The sequence below is a fragment of the Macaca thibetana genome, chromosome 12, assembly GCF_024542745.1.
Source record: "Macaca thibetana thibetana isolate TM-01 chromosome 12, ASM2454274v1, whole genome shotgun sequence".
In the NCBI taxonomy this organism is placed as follows: domain Eukaryota; kingdom Metazoa; phylum Chordata; class Mammalia; order Primates; family Cercopithecidae; genus Macaca; species Macaca thibetana.
The window spans coordinates 45,734,630-45,756,737 of record NC_065589.1 but is presented as its reverse complement, the minus strand read 5'-3'; the positions used below and the strand labels follow the sequence as shown (position 1 = coordinate 45,756,737).

The 22,108-nt window shown below is 40.0% G+C and overlaps 1 protein-coding gene across 7 annotated transcripts in view; it reads right to left on the bottom strand.

The window, feature by feature from the left end:
* Positions 1 to 22,108, bottom strand: part of ANKRD44 (ankyrin repeat domain 44) — a 346,841-nt gene that overhangs the window by 202,000 nt on the left and 122,733 nt on the right. For all 7 annotated transcript variants that reach the window (XM_050750689.1, XM_050750693.1, XM_050750692.1 and 4 more), the window contains exon 2: positions 20,769 to 20,852. In XM_050750689.1, the coding sequence (XP_050606646.1) occupies positions 20,769 to 20,852 (84 nt within the window). The remainder of the gene's footprint in view (positions 1 to 20,768; positions 20,853 to 22,108) is intronic.

The window sequence follows — 22,108 nt, the reverse complement described above, 5'->3', positions numbered from 1 at the left end:
GATAGGTTCCAGGGATACAAAGATGAATGAGTAAGGATCCCTGTTCTATAAGCGCTTAAGATACTTAAATGACAAAGGTACCAAATGAAAGTGAGGAATATTGAAAAGAGGATGTTATGTGATAAGGATGTGGCTACAGAATTTAGTTTGCTGATTCTAGACAAAAAGTAAATTCCTTAGAAAGATTCCTAGAATAGAGAAGAATCACTGACGATTGTTTCTAACATGTGCCAGAAACTGCTCTAAGTATTTTTCATGGATTATGCTCAGAATGGGTAGGAACTAGGATATCCCCATTTTACAGATGAGGAAATAGAGGCACAGAGAGATTAATTACCAAACCCAAAGTCATATAACAGCTGGTAGACAGCAGAGCCACACTTGGAACCAGGCACTCTAGCCACCAATGCTCACCCTAGTGATAAGTATTGACTTCTTGCAAATACCATTTAGGAATCAAAAATTTTCTTTTCAAGATTCATCAAGTCAATTCTTATGTGATATTTAGTATCCTGAGAGAAATTACTTTGTCCAAGAATAAAAGCATAACATACATAAGTGACAGGTCTAGTTTTTAAGCTAATAGAAATTAATACATATAGTATTTTTGTTTATAAACCAGTCTGAGTTTAGACTGTGTAAATCAATTTCCCAAATTCCAGTCACTCTTGCACTGTGCTGAGAAAAATCAAGCCTCCTCAGGTGATGTGTATGCACATCAAAGTTTGAAAAGCATTAGCTATAAGGTAGAAATAAGATAAGACATTTGCCTTTAAGCAGTGCCTGCAACCAGTCAGTCAAAAGAAAAAAAAAGGCTTTCTGAACACACGCATTTTTATTTAGTCATTCATAAACTTCATAAACACACCACTATATTATCATATTTAATATGCAATAAGATGCACATAAAATATACATTTTAATTTTTTCAAAACAGTTTGAAGTAGATATTTCATTACCCCCAGTGGATCATCTGGCACACTTCCTAAGAGGCCTATATTCCCCTTTTTGTAATCAACATACCTTACATCAAAGATCTTATCTAAGGGCTAGACTATCTATCTTAGACAAGTATCTTCCAATCATCGAAGACTTCCCAGAACCCAAATCAAGAATAATTCCTACACTTAAAGAAAATACTGTGCATTGTTGCTTTGTCAATGAAGCCCACCAGAATGCATCTAAGAGCAGGAGTTTTAGGAAATCTACATCCAGGTGATGTTTTTAAATCAAGACTGTTCTTATATGTCTTAATTTACAAACATTCTCTAATAAGCATGAACTATACTTGGTTGCTTCACCTCCCAGGACTGGGCAAGTGGAAGAAACTGAAAAAATACTTGTTAACTGCATGACTGTCTTCCAGCCAAAGTGATGATCTTTGTCATCTGGTTTAATGCAAAACATGCAGATCTCCCCCTTTACCGTACTCTTCTTCCCTCAGAGTGAGACTATCCCAGAGGCAGCATGTTGAGCAGAGCTATCTCTTCTTATCTAGCATTCTATTAGGCAGAACATGAATTTAGCTACCCGTAATGTATAATTCAGAGATTCAAGCATTTTGCAAAGATGACTTGTCTTTGGAACCTTGAGCGGCCCTGTCACAAGTTCAACAACCCTGTGGCTGCCTTGCTGAGAGGAAGCCCTAGTCAGACGGAAAGGCCACATAGAAGTGTTCAGGCTGATAGCCAGCATCAGCCACCGGACATGTGAGTGAAGTCACCTCTAGATGATTCCAGCCCCCATCTGTCAAGTCACCCCAGCTGACAAGTCTTTCCAGAGAACAGAGAAAAGCTATCCCACTGTGCCTGTTGGAATTCTTAACCTACAAAATCCATGAGCCTCATCAATTGGCTGTTTTATGCCGCTAAATTTTGGGGTGGTGGTTATACCGCAATAGTAAAAGTCTCTGTGAGATTCTGAAGTGCTCTCCGAATTATTATAGAAAGACAACATTATGTTTAATGTTAAATGGCCTTATTTATTTTCAAACTCAGGGTAACCAGGAAGTCATTGATTATTAAAATATACAGGGGACTCTCTAACAACAAGATTTATTAAACCCCATCATCATTTCCTTTGTGTACCAGCAAACAGCCAATTACTATATTTGCAGAATAATGGTGGCAATAGTCACTTCACTGTCCCCTGCAAAGCAACTCTTTAGTTCTGTCTCCTTTCTCAGAAATGAATTGCTCCTTCTCCTCCAGCTTTCCCCTTCTCCTCCCTATTGCTCAGGCTTGGAACTCAGGAATCATTTTTAGATGCTCTCTCTTCCTTGCCCCACACATTGAATCCATCATCAAATCCTGAGTGGTCTACCTTCATGACACACTTGGAAGCACTCTGCAGCTCTCCCCAAGTAGACAGTAGAAGTACCATAATCCATGTGAGTGGCGCCCCCTAGAGCTCATGAGTGCATGGCGTCATGGCCACTGCAAACACCCTACTTCACGCACATCATTTCTGCCCTGACCCCAACTACAGTCTTCCTGCTGTTCTCACAGCTTCTACTCTCCCTGTCACAATCTGTAATTCACACAACACCCAGAGTGACTTTCCAGAATATTCACCAGAACATTGTGCACTTAAGTGGAATCCAAACTCCTCACTCAGCTCTGATGACCGGCCCCTTTCTTGTCTTCTCTCCAGCCTCCTTTTCTTCCACCTTCCCCCTCCCTGACTCTCCTCCAGCCACACTGGCCTTAATTCTCTTCTGGGAAGTTGCACTCTCTCCCCTAACCCTCACTGGGGCCTTTGCTCATGTCTTTATCCAGCCTGAAACATTCCCCCCAATCTTCTCATGGCCCCCAATTTCTCATGGCCAGTCTCAGCCATGAGACTGTGAGACTTAAATGTCACTGCCACCTCAAGAGACCTTTCCTAACTACCTTTTGTTAGTATCATAGCACACTTGGCTTTCTTCATAGCAGTCTTCTCAGTTTATAAGTACCTATTCATTCATTTCCTTTACCTGTTTACTTCCTTTCTCTCCACTACACTGTAAGCTCCTAATGCAACGACCAGGCCTGTGTCCACCACTAATACAACCCCAGCACCTGTCATGGTGCCTGGTTCATAGCAGGTTCAGTCAGTATATGTTGAATGAATAAATTTACTTGCATGCTATGTAGCAGTGGATTGTGGGACCCCACTCCACTCCCACCCCACTCCCACCTGCAGAACTTCTGTTTTCCTCCCAGTTGACCATGGACCAATGGTTCTCAAAGTGCAGTCCCCAACCAGAAGCATCAGCATCACTGGAACTTACTAGAAATGCAGATTCTCAGGCCCTACCCTGGACCTCCCAAATCAGAAACTCTGAGGTTTTGTAAAGCCCAGCAATCAGTATTTTAACAAGCCTTCCAGGATTCTGATACACACTCAAGTTAGAGAACCACTGCCACATACTATTCCAGAGACTCTAATTCTAGAGCAGTATGCCTCAAGGTATATTCCACTGGTTCTGAGGGATCATTCCAGCTGTTAAAATTTTTTTTTAAAAAAAGAGGGAGGAAGCCAGGTACATGGTTCATGCCTATAATCCAAGCACTTTGGCAGGCCGTGGCTGGTGGATCTCGAGTCCAGGAGTTCAAGAGTAGCCTGCGCAACATGGCAAAACCCCGTGTCTACAAAAAATACAAAAATTAGCTGGGCATGGTGGTGTGTGCCTGTAGTCCCAGCTACTTGAGGGGGCTGAGGTGGGAGATTTGTAGGAACCGAGAAAGTTGAGGCTACAGTGAGCCATGATTATTCTACTGCACTCCAGCCTGGGCGATAGAACAAGACCCTCTTTCCAAAAAAAAAAAAAAAAAAACAAAACAAAACAGGGAGGCATTCAAAGCCAAATGACATTGAGAAACACGGTGTTCAAGAAAGTTAAACAGATTCCCTTATGGCAGGAATTCTCAGAACCTTTAATATGACAGTGTACCTTGTAAATCACTAAAATACAAGGAAATTTATGGTAGAAGTGCTTCCCTATTTTACTTGGCCACAAAAGTCCCTTTCTTTCCCTCCTAAACACTTGTCAGACTTGTTCTGGACTCTGAGAAACACACTTTGGAAAATGCTGTCATAATGTAGTCTTCCCTAGAGAAAATCTTTCTAACACCATTCCTATTCATTGTGCCTACAGCAATATTAATAATGACTGAGTCACTGGCAGCAACTTCTTTAAGCTTTGTGCATCTTTATCTCTTTTGATCTTTCTTAGACTTGGAAATAAATGCTTAATGCTAAACACATTTTCATATGTATTTTTAATATCAGTAAAAAGAAATCAGATTTTTGTTAAAGTCTGAAATGTTCATGAAGGCAAATATGGAAGGGTAGAAACCGGTGGCAATTTCAAGTTGAATTAAAATGAGATGCAGAGTCTCTTTCCTGTATTAGAGTAGGCAGCAGTGAGATTCTCTATTTAAATTGTGAAAGTTTCTCTAATGAGCATCAGAGAAGCGGCTTCATGTTTGGGGCACTGGGAGAGCCTTAGTTTTCTTCCCCAGTTGATGGGGCTGGAGGTGGTGGAGATTCCCTGATGATGGAGTAACAAACTGTGCGGGAAAATTATTGTTCCCAGCTGACGATCAGTACTTGAGAAGGCTGAGGCAGCTTAGAAATAGGAAGTTAAAATATTCATGCCAAGCATGCAGTGTTTGTTTAATCAGGGCTAATGATTAGTTTCTTAATGAAATTTTACAAGCTCAGTTGAACACAGAAAACATTTGCTTGTCTAAAAGCAAACAGGTCTGTTTCTATTATAATCAGACATCTGGACCACAGAAGACCCCCAGCCCTTAGGAGTACAGAGGTGAATCTGTTCAGAAACTTCCAAGCTTTCTGTGAACATGAGGGTGGCCAAAGAGTGATGGGAGAAGGAAGCTGGCGATCAACAAGATTTGAAACTGCAGGATCTAATGCCACAGACCCTGACATAAACTTGGGGCAGTTGTGCTAAACACAGCAGCTCTCAAATAGAGGGACAGATGATCAAAGGAGCTAATGTAATCAGTGGTTATTCTAGAATGTCTGTTTAGGAGGGCTTTGGAGTGACACTCTAACTGGAACTAGTTTTACATTTCATGCAGGCTGTTCTTACTTAGCTTATATGATAAAATTTAATTTAATTTAATTTAAAATTCAGTAAAACAGGAGAAGAAAGGATGATCAGGGAGAACAAAAGGGATTTTTAGAGCAGTGAAACTATTCTGTATGATATTATAATGGTGGATGTAAGATATGCACTTGTCAAAACCCACAGACTGTACAACACCAAGACAGAACTCTCACATAAACTATGGACTTTGGGTGATCGTGAAGTGTCGGTATGATGTCATGATGAGGTTCATCAGTTGTAACAAATGTGCCACTCTTGGGTGGGATGTAGATAGTCGGGGGAGGCCAACCATGTATAGGGGCAAGTGGTATAGGGGAAGTCTCTTAACTCTGCTTAATTTTGCTGTGAACCTAAAACTGCTAAAAAAAATTTAAGCCTTCTTATAGAAATTCAATTAAAAGGTTTCAAAAGATGTTTTACGTCATATTTAGTATAAGATGGAGAAAACAATTGCCTAAGTCAAAAATTACTCTTATTATCATTACCATGTCTGTTATTATTATTATTATTATTATTATTATTATTATTATATTTTGAGATAATGTCTCACTCTTGTCGCCCAGGCTGGAGTGCAGTGGCATGATCTTGGCTCACTGCAACCTCCACCTGCCAGCCTCAAGTGATTCTCCTGCCTCAGCCTCCCAAGTAGCTGGGATTACAGGAGCCCACCACCACAACCGACTAACTTTTGCATTTTCAGTAGAGACGGGGGCTTCACCATATTGGCCAGGCTGGTCTCGAACTCCTGACCTCAAGTGATCCACGCACCTTGGCCTCCCAAAGTGTTGGGATTACAGGCGTGAGCCACCACGCCCGGCCCCATTATTATTCTTAATAGCTTGAAGAAGGTGGTTGATAAAGGTGGTAGGTAAGCTTAAAAGCTCTCCAGCCACCACCAAATCCCCCTACCTATGTACTTCCTGACGCTGCTGAGTGTAGGAGTTTGGTGCTGTAAGAGCCCTGGCCGCACCAGGAACGTGCAGTGATGGAACATTTCTACCTCTATTACAGTACTGACGTTTCCTCTGTGATCTTGGCTTATGTATTTGTCTCACTCACCTGATTATATGATCCAGCAGGGCAGGAACCCTGTCCTATTCATCTTATTTTGTTTGTTTGAGATGGAATCTCACTGTGTTGCCCAGGCTAAGGTGTAGTCGCAACCTCCATCTCCCAAGATCAAGCAATTCTTATGCCTTAGCCTCCCAAGTAACTGGAGTTACAGGTGCCCACCACCACACCCAGCTAATTTTTTGTATTTTTAGTAGAGACAGGATTTCACCATGTTGCTTAGGCTACTTTCAAACACCTCAGCTCAAGTGATCCGCCCACCTTGGCCTCCCAAACTGTTGGGATTACAGGCGTGAGCCACCACGCCTGACCAACTGTCCTATTCATCTTATAGTCCCAGTCCCTAGCACAGCACCAGGAACATGGTAGATGCTCAATAACTGTCTGCTGATTGAACAGAAGTAAAATAGCCATGGTTAAATAGATAATTTAGCTGTCTGCCATACATGTTTTAAAATTGTTTTTCCATACTCAAGTTTAATAAAGTTTGAGGAAATATGCTAAGTAAATGTATTCGTTTGCATTAAAAAGACCTGTTTTGAAATTGTTAAATGGCTAAAGTCTGACTGTATCTTTAGACACAAGATATTCATAGTACAGCCCCAACAATTTTTGTAAGCAAAATGCAAAACAGGATCAATCATGCGATCTTTCTAGAAAAGTTTCACACTGAGCCCTGGACTACTGAGTCATTATTCAAAATTACAGGTGGTAAAATCTTCCTTAACTTTTTCAGTGACACCTACAATTATATCACAAAATATTCAAAACCCTTTCTAAATAAAACTTTGTCCTCTAGCAAGTCTTCTTTTAATAGGAAGCTCACAAAGAGGATATTTAAATGTGTCCTAAAGAAAACCCAGGCACTGCAGTAATTCTGTACCTATATTTGAAGTCAAGTTGTCATGTTATAGCAAAAACAGACTTCCCTGACATTTAGAATCTTGTCAAAAGCCAAGTTCTGAATATTACTTTAGGGCACCTTGACACATTTGTTCTCTAGTTTCCCTACTTGAGAGAAAAACCATCAAGGTTTTCTAATATGGGAGACCTATATGTTGAAATATATCATTTCTGAGGGAAATATATTTTTAAGGTACCGAGAACAAAGTCAAAAGTCCTTGAAAAAAAGATTTTTATAATTAAATGGATTCAATGGTGCCGAGTAAAATTCACTCTCTAAAAATACAACTTACAGCCCGGGCATGGTGGCTCACACCTGTAATCCAAACACTTGGGGAAGCTGAGGTGGACGGCTCACTTGAGGTCAGGAGTTCAAGACTAGCCTGGCCAACATGGTGAAACCCCATCTCTACTAACAATACAAAAATTAGCCAGGCATGGTAGCACATGCCTGTAATCTCAGCTACTCGGGAGGCTGAGGCAGGAGAATCACTTGAACTCAGGAGGCAGAGGTTGCAGTGAGCTGAGATTGTGCTACTGCACTCTAGCCTGGGTGACAGAGTGAGACTTAGTCTCAAAAATAAATAAACAAACAACTTACAATGGTGTTATTTTCATAAACAGTACAGTCCTCATGAAAATTCTTAAATGGTTCTCTTGCTACCCCATTTTTCTAAAGTATATGATTTAATAAGATTTTTAATTTTTTAATGGTGGTAAAATACACATAACATAAAATTTACTATCTTAATCATTTTTTCTAACCCATCTTTATTATTTGTACAATTGTTAACACAGGTCAGAATCAGAGAGCCTAGGACAAAAGGAGGTTGATAGAGCCATGGTTAAAAAGCTGTAACTAAGAATGGATCCGCTGTGATAAAATCCTAGAAGGAATATTGTAGGAATATGAAATTTGTGAAGTAAATGCTCATGTATCCACACAGATGAATCTGGAACATATAATGTTGAGTGAGGAAAAGCAAGTTACAGACCATACGAACTGTTCACATATGTAACGTTTTTAAAGATACACAACACTGTCTATTGTTCTAGCATTTATGTATACACATGCACATAAAGGTACTAATAAAATTAGAGTATATAAAGACAAGGATAAAACTTCAGGACAGTGGTTCCCCCGCGGGAACCACTGGTAGGGAGGGAGGTAGGGAGGGAGGTGATGTAGGGAGGGACGTAGGGAGGTACGGAGGGAGGTGATGGGTCAGGGAGATTAAAAGAGGCTTCAGCTCTGTTCATGCGTTCCTAGCCAGTGCTGGCACCACTGTAGGTGCAGGTGACTCAACTGTGAGCAAAGCCATGATGGGCTCATGGAGCTGAACAGTTAGTGGAGGAAGACAGAAGACAAACAAATAAATTCACTGCATATGTCAGGTGGTGAAAAGTGCTAGGAAGGAGAAGTTAGAGGTTGATTAAGGGTTGCTAAGGTGTCCCAGATGAGGCATTCATGCAAAAACATGAATGAAAATGAGCCTATATTTATATATGGACAAACCTTTAAATCTATAAAATTTTATGATGGTTCTTTTAAAGTAAATATGGCAGAGTGTTAACATTTATTCTTAGTGGTGGGCTTCTTGTTGTTTTTTGAAAGTTTGAAAATTTTCATAATAAAAAAAGATTTTTTTAAACCCACTGCCTATTACTGAAAGATGAGGAGGCAGGATGTCAAACATCTCTGGATCTTTTCCAAATGGAGTATCTTGAGCCTGTGACTGGAGGTCCTATTTATTTAAGTGTTCTTACATATTGGGACCTCCTGAGAAAAGCCGGTAATGGGGAATACTGCCCAACCATTAGGTTATGCATGCTTGTTTGCCTATCTATCCATCTTTGCTTCCCAAATAAAATGCACGCCTGCTCAAACAGAGAGTGTCCCCTGTTTGAAAGAGACAAGGTCAGAAGATGAAGAGTCAATCGTGCATGTGTGTTTTCAATAGGAGAAAAGGCATATATGAAAAGCAAGTGAGGATGCAAGGTATAACTCAACAGGAAGCACTGATGACAAAAGACAGACACTGGAGGGAAAAACACACAGTGTCGGTACCACTGAGCTGAAGAGCCACCATTTAGTATGTACTACAGTGTCGCCCTTCTCCTTCCCTCCCCCAAAGAAAGGGATATGGTAACATGTTCTGTTCCCAGGTGCTCAGCAAAGCAGAAAAAAGTCGCAGCAATGTGATTCCCTCAATGCTTTTTGGAGTTAACATAAATTGGCCAAGAAAGTATACAACGAAGTATTCAGGGTGTCTGCTCTAGTGCTACATCTATAAGAAGTATTTTTAAAATATTTGGTGAATGAATGGATCTGAGGTTATTCATGACAGTATTACATAAATAATATATATTTTTGTACTCAGAGCATTTCCTAGGTCACAAAAGGCTATTACATACCATGATAGAGATTGCTGTTTTGCCTCAGCATCTCTCTTGCTTTCATAATAGGAACCCTGATTTTTAGGTTCCTAAACGTACATCAGCACCTGATGCAGTTCCGGACAATATATAAGCAATTGTGTCCTTAGTGGAAGTATCCTTAAAGAGGGAGGGCATACCCTTCTTCTGCCTTCCTCCTTCCCACTAATTGGAATTTGGATGTGATGGCTGGAGCTCAAGTGGCCATTTTGAGCAAGGAGATAGAAGCCATCCACCAAGGATGGCAGCACAAAAAGAAACAAAGATTGGGCTGTGACACCATGGAGTGTCATGCTAGTCCTGGACAGCCTATCTCTGAACTTGCACATGGGAAATAAATAAACTTCTATCTTATTCAAAACTTCTAAATTTTAGTAAACTACATGTCTACTGAAAACTACTATTTTGCTGTTTTTGCTGTTTCTCTGTGGAATGAAGCCAAATCTAACCCTAACTGATATACATACATCATCTCATCTCCCTAACCACACCTTATAAAGTTTATTATGATGCCCACATTATAGAACTGAGGCCAGAGGAGGCTAACTGGCTTCCTCAAGGACCCATAGAACCCAAGACTTCTATCTTCAAGCCAAGCCCAGTGCTCTTTTCTCTACACTTATAGTTATATTTTGGTGTGACTGATATGGATTATCTACCAATAAATGAAATATATCATGTGGGGACATAGCAGCTTGGCTGTAAAGGAATTATATCAGAAACTCTGGACATGAGCATGTAGGAGTAGGGAAAACCAGAAAGAGGTTTAGAAAGGGGAACTGAGAGATTAGGAAAAGACAGCCTGTGTTATATGCAGAAAGACTTGAGAGAATACAAAGTGAGAAACGCATTTATACTATCCTACACTGCCAGAAGTAGCCTTTTGAGAAGACAGTTGGCAAGTGACCTGGTTATAACCAGCTATGCAACCTCCTGGTAAAAAAATCTTACCTACCTCTCCAAACCCCTAGGCGTCTTACCCTAAATGAATAACATATACACATTTCAGGTCTTTTAAAGTCAGTGTTTCAAGGGTATAATAATAATAATAATATATCTATAAACTTACAGTTGGAAGGCCCTCTGGCTGTCATAATCATATAGTTATTTAACATTTGAAACCTAAAGCAATAGGTCCTTGGTAAAAATCAGGGCCGGCACAATTAGTTGATCTAAAATATACTTTATATCCTTTTCATTTAAACATGTCTTTTAAGAATAATCTGGGTATGTGGTTACCTCTGCCCATTCGCTTTTAAAACATAAGAGTTATTACTTTTCCAAAAAGCTTCTTAAAATTTTTCCGATTACATTTTTTCATTGTAAAAGGAATTAGAAAGTAAAAGGTATCTGAAAAGTTTTAATTGATTTTTAGCTTGAGCAAAACTAATAATCCATTTCCCATAATTTATTATATAAAATGTGATGATGGTAGAAGAAAAGAATTCTACTAAGATGGCAACAGGTCCCACCAACACCACTTCCTCAGGGTCCAGCTAATCCCATGAGAAGAGCCCTTGCAATATGTAAAAGGTGGGAGCGCCATTATGCTTGTCACCATGAGTAATAAGTACCATACCACTGAAATGCACTCTACACTTATTCAGACTGACAAATACAATGAGCACATTTTAAAAGTCAAATCTTTATAGTAAATAAAGCAATTTGGGAAGCTAGTTTGTTTGCTTTCTTGTGAGTGTGTGTGTGTTTGTGTGTGTGTATGTTTATATAAATTTTTTACCATTTCTAAATATAATACAAGGTCAGTGTAAAAAACTTTAATAAGTTTTTTAATAAGTTTAATAAGTTTTAATAATACATAAAGAAATAAAGAAAAAGGCAAAAATCCCACCACCCAGATTCAACTATAATTAATGTTTTGGAGAATATTCTTCTAGATCTCTTCTTCTATACCTACAAATACACATGATATGTGCTGTTTAACAACTGTTTCACTCAAAAATATATCTCAAAGATCTTACCTTTCAATAAATATATGTAATAAATACATATGCAGACAAATACAAAGCACCCTTTTTAAAGATAACATGATATAACCACACGTGGATGTTCTGCAATACGTTTAAGAAATAACTTATTGGTTGTTTGCAATTTCTTGTTATTATAAACCAGATAGCAACAAACATCTTTTTGTTAACCAATTATTTAGTTAACCAATTATTTCTTTTGGGGTGAATCCCCCACAGTTAGAATGTTGATGCATACTGCCAAACTGCCCTTCAAAGGGTAGTGCAAATTACTCTCCCCAAAAAGGCATCAGAGTGGTTGAGATCTGATTTTCATCTTTGCCAACTGGATGGGTCAAGAAGGACACCACACTGAGCACAGTGGCTCATGCATATAATTCCAACACTTTCTTTGAGATGCCAAAGCAGGAGGATAACTTGAGGCCAGAAGTTTGAGACAAGCCTGGGAAACACAGGCTTTTGTAGAGACCTTGTCTCTACAAAAAGTTAAAAAAATTAGCAGGGCATGGTGGCACACGCCTGTAGTCCCAGCTACTTGGGAGGCTGCGGCAGGAGGACTGCTTGAGCTCAGGAGTTCAAGGCTGCAGTGAGCTATGGTCATGCCACTGCACTCTAGCCTGGGAAACAGAGTGAAATCCTATCTCTAAAAAAAATTTTTTTAATTAAAATAAAAGAATGACACTATATCATTGTTTTATTTGAATCCTTAGATGCCATGTGAGGTTGAGAAAAAGCTAATACCCAAATAAAGAAATGGGCAAAGGACATGCAGAGGCCACTCACCAAAGAAAAAATGCAAATAGCCAAAAAATGTATTAGATGTTTATTGACAAAGGTAACCATCTTTTCCATTATTTTTATCTTTTCTATTATGCTTAGAAAGTCCTTCCCTATACCAAGATTGCAGAAATATTTTCCCCTTTTTATTTTCTAAATCTTGAATTTACCTTAGTATAAGAAATTAGGTAAGGATTCAGATTTACATATTTACATCTATCTGGCAGTTGTCTCAATACCATTTATTAAATAATCCATTCTAGCCCCAGTGATTTAAAATGCTTTCTTTGGCTGAGTGCAGTGGTTCATGCCTGTAATCCCAGAACTTTGGGAGGCTGAGGCACAAGGATCACTTGAGCTCAGGAGTTTGAGGCTACAGTGAGCTATAACCACACCATTGCACTCCAATCTGAGTGACAGAGGGAGACCCTGACTCTTAAAAAAAAAAAAAAAAAAAAAATCTTCCTTTCTCCTATACCAGACAAATGTCCATATATAGTTGCTTCTAATCCAGGACTTTCTAGTCTGTTCTACTACTTTGTCTATTCCTATGCTATTAACATACTGTTTTGATTGCTATCATTTTGTAATTTGTTTTAATATATTTTATAAAACCCTCCCCTCATCAACTTTCTTTTTCAAGAGTTTCCTAGCTAGTCTCACATGTTTATTCTTCTAGATAAAGTTTAGAATTACTTTGTCAAGTTTCCCCACTCAACTCCTACCACCAAATTGCCCTGAATTTATACATTAATTTCAAACAATTACCATCTTAAGTATTGTCTTCTTTCTACCTAATAATGTGCCTTATTTATTCACAATTACATCCTCCCCCCAAATGAATATCTAATGTGAAGAAAGGGCCATATCCTTTATGTTCACATGCTCAAGCTCAAGCTACTTACAAAGTATATTTTTAATTCTTAGATTTTTTCTTTGTACTATAAAAATGTCCAGTAATTGCAAAATAACACTAATGCCATACACTTGAAATGTTTCTCCATAGCTCCAAAACATCCATCTCTAGTGTGTGAGAGTACAAATCGTATACCATTATAAGATTTGTTTCTTTTTTGGAGGCTGAGTCTCTGGCCTCCATGGCCAGTGCTGGAGAGCTCAGGCCTCAAGCTGCTGAGCGTCCTCCATAGGATAATTAGTAATGATGCAAACCAGACCTGCCTTTGCACATTTTAAATGGCCGTGAAGCCACATCTCTGCAGCCTGCTCAGTGCTGCCTGGAGTTCATAAATCATTCTCTACAGGATATAGGTCAGGGCTTCCAAACTACAGCCCCACATCCTGGACAGGGGTCCAACAAGGAGAGGTGGATGAGAGTGGATGGGGAGTGTGCCAGTATTGCCAGGCATGTGCTGAGAGATGGGCACCTACCCTCAAGACAAAAAGCACCATTCTCAGATCTGTGAAAAAACCATCAGCTTCCCTCCACCTCCCCCACCCCGGCCCCTAATCAGTGAGCCAGAAACAGTGTCAACGTTTAAAGAGCAGGCCACTGCTCTTCCCACAACACCGGGGCCCTTGGCTTCGCGACCATGGCATTTGCTTTCCAGATGCAGGTGGCCAGAGAAACCTTCATCACTGAATATTTGCTGATCTCATCCACAGTTAGCAAAACGGTGACCTGCAGGCTGGATTTAGCCCACAGATGTGTTTTCTTTGGCCTGCACATTGTTAGGTCATCTTTTGGAACCGACATTTAACAATTTAGAGATTTCCTGTATTTTCTCTTAAAAGTCTAAAAAGCCTGGGCCACACTGCGCCTGCATTCCTGCAGGGTGCTTAATGAGAGCTGAGTCATTCATCACTCATGGTCACCGTGCACTTCTATCATTTATGGGACCTGAGTGTGCCACCCCAACTCCCTGCAGCCTCCTTACTCCCAGTGGTTTCTGATTCAGGTCTCTTTAAAAGGTTCCCAAGTCTCTAAGCTGGCAAAACATTTCAGTCCTTCATCTTCATATCAAATTATTTATTAAAAAGAAAAAAATCAAGTAGGATATATGCAGGTGAGAAAAATACATAAAAATCTAGAAGTTTTAAAAGCTGGGCTAGTTTGTATTTCTAATGGTTAAGAGTATTAGACATAATATAATCAAGCAGAGAAAAACTTAGAGAAGATATTAAATTGATCATCCCAAGATCCTTGAGTGGAGCCATATTGAGTCCTTCTGGGTGGATTTTAAAAATAAACTCTATTTTAAAAGAAATAGTGCAACACTTCAACATACACATACACATGCATACACATTACAAGCTTACTACTGTTAGTGTGGCTTATTTCTTTGAAAAGTCCCCTCATCATATAGTGTCTTTCTTTTTTTCTCACTTGGCTCTTGAGATCCAAGAATTAATCCATCTGAATTAATTCTTGTAGTCAAGAATGGCAGCTTTAATAGGTTTCTCTCTTTTGTTTACTACATATTCCTTGCCAACATAAGCTTAGCTTGCACCTCAAGATTTATTCCATTGTATTCACAAAGCATCCCATTTTGGAACTGGAGAGAGTAAGCAAAATACACCAATCTACTTGGGTCAAATCCTGTTAGAGCAAATAATAAACCTTAACAGCTTTACAAAAAAAAATTTTGTATAAAATAGATGGATTAAAATGATCAACTTCGGGACAACTCAACTGAAAAAAAAGACATTGTTGAAACTACCGAAAACAAAATAAAATGGAGCATGCACTGGATATTAAATGATATTGAGGTGTCATTGTTAATTCTATTTGGTATGATAATGTGTGTGTTTCTATTAATGATACTTTTTAAAGAAAAGAAATAAACATCATGGATTTGCTATCATGTAAGACTCACAACTCTTGGGACTATAGCCTTTCACAGTTGTAAGAGACTTCAAACATTACCTCGTCCAGGCGTGGAGAGGAAGTTTCAATTTACATGTACTTCAATTTCATAGTACTATCCTGAGAAGAAATTTTGGTCTCTAAGACTCAAAGGAAAAAAAGTGCCATGAACCATTAGCAATGTTGGTCAGGGTCACAAGATAGGAGAATGAGGTACCATAAATGTGCTACCATAGTAGTCACCTTTCAAACCTCCAGTCTAGTGGTCTTTCAGGGAGCTTACTACTTGCCAGTTCGACTCACTGCTTCTCTAGACAGCTCTGTCTATTAAGTTAATTCTTATCTTTTGAGATAACATCTTATTTTCTATAGCTTACAACCACATGACATAATGACAAGTCTAGCCTAGTTCCATTTTAATTTGACAGTGTTAACTTAAACTATTTAGGGCCATTCTCTTGTTCTCTCCAAGTGTGAAACATCACCAGTTTCTTCAACCACTCTTCACATAGCATGGTTCCCTCCCCATCATCATCGTTCACACTGACAGGTGCCACTTTGTCTCTGTCCCTGTCCCAGTAGGACACAGTAAAAGTGTCTTCTTGACATCACATTGTCATAACATAATCCTCAAAATGCCTTTACTGAATTCAAATTTTGGTTTATAAAATCTCTGCCTTCCAAATTTTGAAATCAGATGCTATTCTCCATCTTGAGCTCAGTTTGATTAGTCAGGCGGAGGCTTCTAAAACCTTTCTAGCTCTCTGCCAAATCTGGGTCGATTTAAAGATATTTCTCAGAGTGTACAATGATTATCCCATATTTCCAGGCCCTTGTATGCCACTAACCATAGATACCATAAAAAGACTCAGTGTGCCCCTCCTGACCCTTCCGTGGCTCCTCAAATCAATCTACAGATTTTCAATCTTACAAGGAGAATTTCCAGTCTTACAAATGAGGGAAAGGAACTAAACTAGATGCTTCCTCTATTTAACAATTTATCCTCATTGGGAGAAATGAACTATAAGCTACCACAAACTGGCTCAGCATAAGCAATAAAGTAGAGCTGAGTCATTCAGTCAAATGTGCTGCAAGGACTGGACTAGGCGATTGAGCAAATGAGAGTGAAGAAGATAGTGACCATGTCATCAAGCATATACAGTTTTCCTTCAGTATATGTAGGAGATTGTTTCCAGGACCCCCACATACACTACAATCTGCACATATTCAAGTCACTGGGTTTGGCCTGCAGATCCCAAATATATGAAAAGTCAGCCCTCCCTGTATGCAGGTTTCAGATCCCACGAATGTTGTCTTTTCAATCTGCCTTTGGTTGGAAAAAAAATCTGCATATAAGTGACCTGCCAAGTTCAAAGCTGTGTTGTTCAAGGGTCAGCTACAGTTTCAAGCAGTAGTCAACAGTGATTAACGCAGGACAAAATGCTGTTGGAGTTGAGGGTAGAAGTAGGTTTCTTTGGCTGGGTTGAGAAGGTGGTAGAGAAGACAGCAGAAAGGAAGTGAGAAGTGGGACAACTTAATGGAGGAAGTAGTAGGTATGGAAGGACAAATAGAATTGGAAGAGTGGAGAAGTGAGAAAAGTGTGAGAGAATAGAATAAATCCCAATGAATCAAGTCATGTGGTTAGTTGGGGCATAGGGTTTATAAATACTATTTGGGAAAATAAATTCTGAAAACACAGAGGCCAAGCTGAATGAGATGGCTTTCTATATCAGGATCAGCTAATGAATGGGTGATTTACACCAGAGAACATGTGATCCATCAAAAAACATGGAGAGATGAGGGCAGGGGAAGGTGAAAAACTCAGAACCTGGGACAGAAAAGAATAATTAAGTGAATAAATGGAGGAAAGAAAGAAAAGCAAGGGGTAAGAAGACAAATATGGTCTTCTAAGTAACAGGTGGCTCCTGCACTATTTATTTTCCTTCCTTGACATTTAAATGCATGGTTATCAGCCCCTTTTCACTTTTGAAATGCACCTCCAGGCTTAGCTCTCCAATCCTTATGTGTCCTCCATCTGTCTATGCCCATTCTTAACAACCAATTCTCCTAAACTACCTAATCCACCCCCAGCAAAAACAGTCACTATGACTCATCTGCAAAGGCACTGACAAAAGAAAAACACGACAAGAGGACATGCTGGATAAGAGTGTGGGGTCAAATGATCTCTGTACACACCTGAAGGAGGGGAAAGGGGGAGCTAAAGGGAGAGTCTAAAGAGGGATGAGCGGAACAAAAGGGCCCGTGGACCCCGAAAAGTGATAACATCAACCTAAGGAACTCAGGCCTTCTTTGTGTTCTTCATCCATCCATCCATCCATCCATTCATTCATTCAGCCACTCTTGTGTTCATTTCTCTCCCTCCCTGCATCCCCTGCTTCTCTGCTGCCACATACCCAACAGCCCAAAAAGGCAAAGCAAATTCCTATGTATCTCTCAAGCCTCGAGTTACATATCACTTTATCAGGTCCTCATGATTAACCTTCTCCCTACGTAGCATCCCAGATTTTTTCTTTGAAAAATGCGTCACAGTGTGATTTCTCATTTGTTGACTACTCTGCTATGTTGTAAGCTCTATCATGGAAAGGGTGTCTTCTCACTGCTGTGTCCCTAGCACTGAGCACACAGTCTCAACTCAGCAAATAACTGTGGATGAATAAGACATCTCCCAGACAAGTAAGTGGCGTCACTAGAATTCCCTAGAATTCTCTGAGACCAAAAACTGGTGTGGCCAAGATTGCTAACTACTCAGTAAAATCCATGCTCTCTGACTCTTTGGGGGCACACAGATACACTAATTCTTCACCCTCCCTTATAGCTAGGTATGGCCGTGGCTAAATTCTGGTCCATGGAATATAAGCAGAAGTGATGTGTGCCAATTCCAAGCTGACCCGTAAAAATCCTTCCATGCTGGCCAGGTGCAGTGGCTCACACCTGTAATACCAGCACTTTGGGAGGCCGAGGCAGGCAGATCACCTGAGGTGAGGAGTTCAAGACCAGCCTGGCCAACATGGTGAAACCCTGTCTCTACTAAAATACAAAAATTAGCCGGGCATGATGGTGGGTGCTTGTAATCCCAACTACTCGGGAGGCTGAGACAGGAGAATCACTTGAACCTGGGAGATGGTGGTTGCAGTGAGCCGAGATCACACCACTGCACTCCAGCCTGGGTGGCTGAGTGAGACTCCGTCTAAAAAAAAAAAAAAAAAAAAAAAAAAAAAAATACTTCCATGCTTTTCCTCCATGCTTTTTTTCCCTTTGGGGGGCAGGACTGCACACAACCCCTTTGGTGATCTTAAAGATCATGTGTTGCTACCTGGGATCCTGTTTGGAAAAGGACCACCCCTCTAATATGTTCATAAAGAGAACTAAACTTCATACATCATACATCCATCATACATTTAGGGGTCTATGTGTGACCGTAGTTAACCTATCTAATTCAGTGATAAATTATAGCTGAAGTTAAGCTCCCCTAACCTTCACCAGCCAGCAACTGTTTGTCACTTTCCCAAAAAGAAATAAAGGCCATTCAGGGGCCAGCACAATCTTTTCAGGTATGTATGACAGAACAAAAGTTCCATCTGCTCATGATCATTAGGAAAAGACAGTAACCATGCCTTGGGCTTCTGGGCTTGGGCCACAGCCACAAAACAGGCTGGGTGGATTCCGGTGATGTCAGAACACTGGAAAGGGAGCTTGCTTGCCTGGCCTCGTCTCAGAAGTACAGGTCACAACCCGCAGGCCCTGGACAAATGCCCAACTGCCTTCTCGAGTAGTTTGTCCCTGGCCTCATCTGTGCTTACCTTGCAAAAATGTCACAAACCATAGTCCTGTTGTGCTCAGTGCCAGCTGGGAAGACGCTGCCAAAAGCTTTTGCAAAAGCCACACCAACCTGCACTGCCATAGAACAATGGCTGCACCAAATGACTCGCCTTCTGAATAAAGCATTCAGCCAACCAGACAGAGATACCTTAGACATAATCTACCTCCCCGTGGCAAATCTCCTCTTACACTGAAGATGTAGTTGACTACTTCTATTTCTAGTTAACACTAGAGACTAAGAGAACTCCTCTCCCTGGTGGATTTCAGTATTTCACAATTGAATTACATTAAGAGAATTAGTAGTATGTACTGTACATAACTGCTTGTTCAACTCAAGTCTAGGAAACTACTAAAAGGGTAAATCATTGACTAACTCTTTTTAGCTTTCTTTATTGAAGGTTGGTTTGTTTGTGTCAGGACCTTTCAGATACAGTGGTTCTTAATCTTTTGGGAGTCAGGTACCTTTTTAAGAACTTGATGAAATAGTTTGATCCATTTCACACAAAATATGTGTATAGTGCACATATCTACCTCCTGTGAGTTCAGAGGGCACACACGATGCCTAGTTCACGCACTGATCCCAGACTCAGAGTCATGAACCTTTTAAGGGCAAGGGTCAGCAAACTTTCCCTAAAAAGCCAGATAGTAAATATCTTTGGCTTTGTGAGCCACATATAGTCTGTTTTACAACTACCCAATTCTGCTGTTGCAGTGCAAAAGTAGCCAGAGATAATACATAAATGAATGAGTATGGCTGTGTTCCAACAAAACTGTATTTATGAACATCAAATTTGAATTTCATGTCATTTTCATGTGTCACAAAATATTATTCTTCTCTTGATTTTTTTCTCAACACTTAAAAAACAAAAACCATTCTTAGCAGGAGGCCTGCAGAAAAAAATGTATGATGTACCATAGGCTGCCAACCACTGTTGCAGGGCATGGTTTCTAGGGGTTCATCACCTTGGGAAAAAAAAAAATTGCATCTCTATTATCACTGACTTCTAATTGGAATTTAGCACTTCCTTCCACTATGAATATAGGCCATAAAGCACAGTAGCAACATCAGTAGCTGTAATGCTGTCACCAGCAGAAATCACAGGTATGTTCATATTGCATTAGAGTTGTTGCAGACAACTCAAAATACTGATTATGCTCATCACTATTTTTAAATTATGCTCATTCTTAGATCTTCTGCTGTATCTGGTTATTTAATCAGATTTTTTTTTTTTTTTTTTTTGAGACAGGGTCTTACTCTGTCACCCAGGCTAGAGAGCAGTGGCATGATCAAAGTTCACTGCAGCCTCAAACTCCTGGGCTCAGGCAATCCTCCCATGTGTGCCTCCTGTGTAGCTGGGATTACAGGTATACATCACTATGCCTAGCTAATTTTTCTTTCTTTTTTTTTTTTTTTTTTTTTTTTTTTTTTGTAGAGACAGGGTTTCACCATGTTCCCAGGCTGGTCTCAAACTCCTGGGCTCAAGTGATCCGCCCATCTCAGCCTCCCAAAATTCTGGGATTATAGGCATGAACCAGTGCGCCCAGTCTAAATGTGTTCTTTTTTAAAAGCACATATATTACCATATCACAAATTAGATTTTTAATATTTGGATAACGTATTTCAGTAACTGATTTCCATTGTAACCCCAGATACTTTATTTCATATATAGAGTTTAGAGTTTAAGAACAGTGTCCTGAGAAACAGTGTGGAGCTTTCACCAGATACCAAGAGTCCATGGTATATAAAAGGTTAAGAGCCCTTTCCTGCTCCAGGATAACGGGGCCTGAGTGGCAAAACCACAGCATCTCTTACCAGAGTATTCACATCTTCAGTTTTATGGATGAGCATCCGGATCTCCTCTGGATCACCGCTGAAGATTGCCTGGACCAATGGTGGCTGCAAACACAAGAGAATGGGAATCAGAACTAAAATTAATACATCTGATCACATACAGATGCAGATGGTGAGAAGATCTGTTCCTTAAAAGTTTATTCAACCATTATCAGTTGGCAGACAAAGATGAATAAGACTCAGATGAACCCTTACGAGAAATCCAGTGGGAGAGATATTTACATAAAGAAATAATTATTATACCATCTGAAAGCCAGGCCAGATAGTCTCTAACCTGAACTATGAACTAAAGTGAATGTACCATGAACATCACCCATCATTGAAACTTTGATAGGCCCTTAAATCCCTGACAAGGAAACTAACAAATCTGTGGTTTTGTGTATATAATCCGTGTTATGAATTGAATCATATCCCCACCAAAATTCATATGTTGCAAGCCCTAATCCCCAACGCGACTGTATTTGGAGACAGGGCATTTAAGGAGATAATTCAGATTAAATGAGGTCATAAGGGTGTGGCCCTGATCTGATAGGACTGGTGTCCTTATAAGAAGAGGAAGAGACACCAGAGCTCACATTCTCGTTCTCTCTCTCTCTCTCTCTCCCCCTCCCCCTCTCGCCTCTCCCTCTCTCTTCTTCTCTCTCACATAGGAGGAAAGGCCATGTGAAGACACAGTGAGAAGGTGGCCGTTTGTAAGCCAGGAAGACAGGCCTCACCAGAAACTAACCCTGATCTTGGACTTCCAGCCTCCAGAACTGGGAGAACAAAAATTTCTGTTGTTTAAGCCACCCAGTCCATAGTATTTTGTTATGGGAGCCCGAGCAAACTAAAACAGGTCCCTGTGATTCCTCTACTTCTTTTAGACAATGTTCCTTGTTATCCTCAAATAATCCCATTCCTAGAGGATGCTAATGGCCATGTTTCTGGCCACCAGAACACTCTTGTGTCAGTATTTGGAAAACCCTTGAAATCATTCCCAAATGCCTCCCATAGCTTTAGCCAACAAGTACCATCTTAAACATGATTACATCTACTGCTTATTAAAAGTAAGTGGCATGATGGCAGGTCAAGGAAGAAGAGGGGGATGTTACCAAGCTCTTACTATTGAACTCATCTACATTAAACAAGACCCCAACATGCAGTAGAAGTAAACACAGTGATGTAAACACAGCCAAAAGAAGAGCTAGCTCTGCTTGGGTAGGAGGCTGGGTAAAGAAGACAAGTGTGTATCCAAAAAAGCTTAAGGAAGGCACCTTAATGAATAAGTATGAGTTGCTGACAGGGAAGGAAGACAGAGGGAG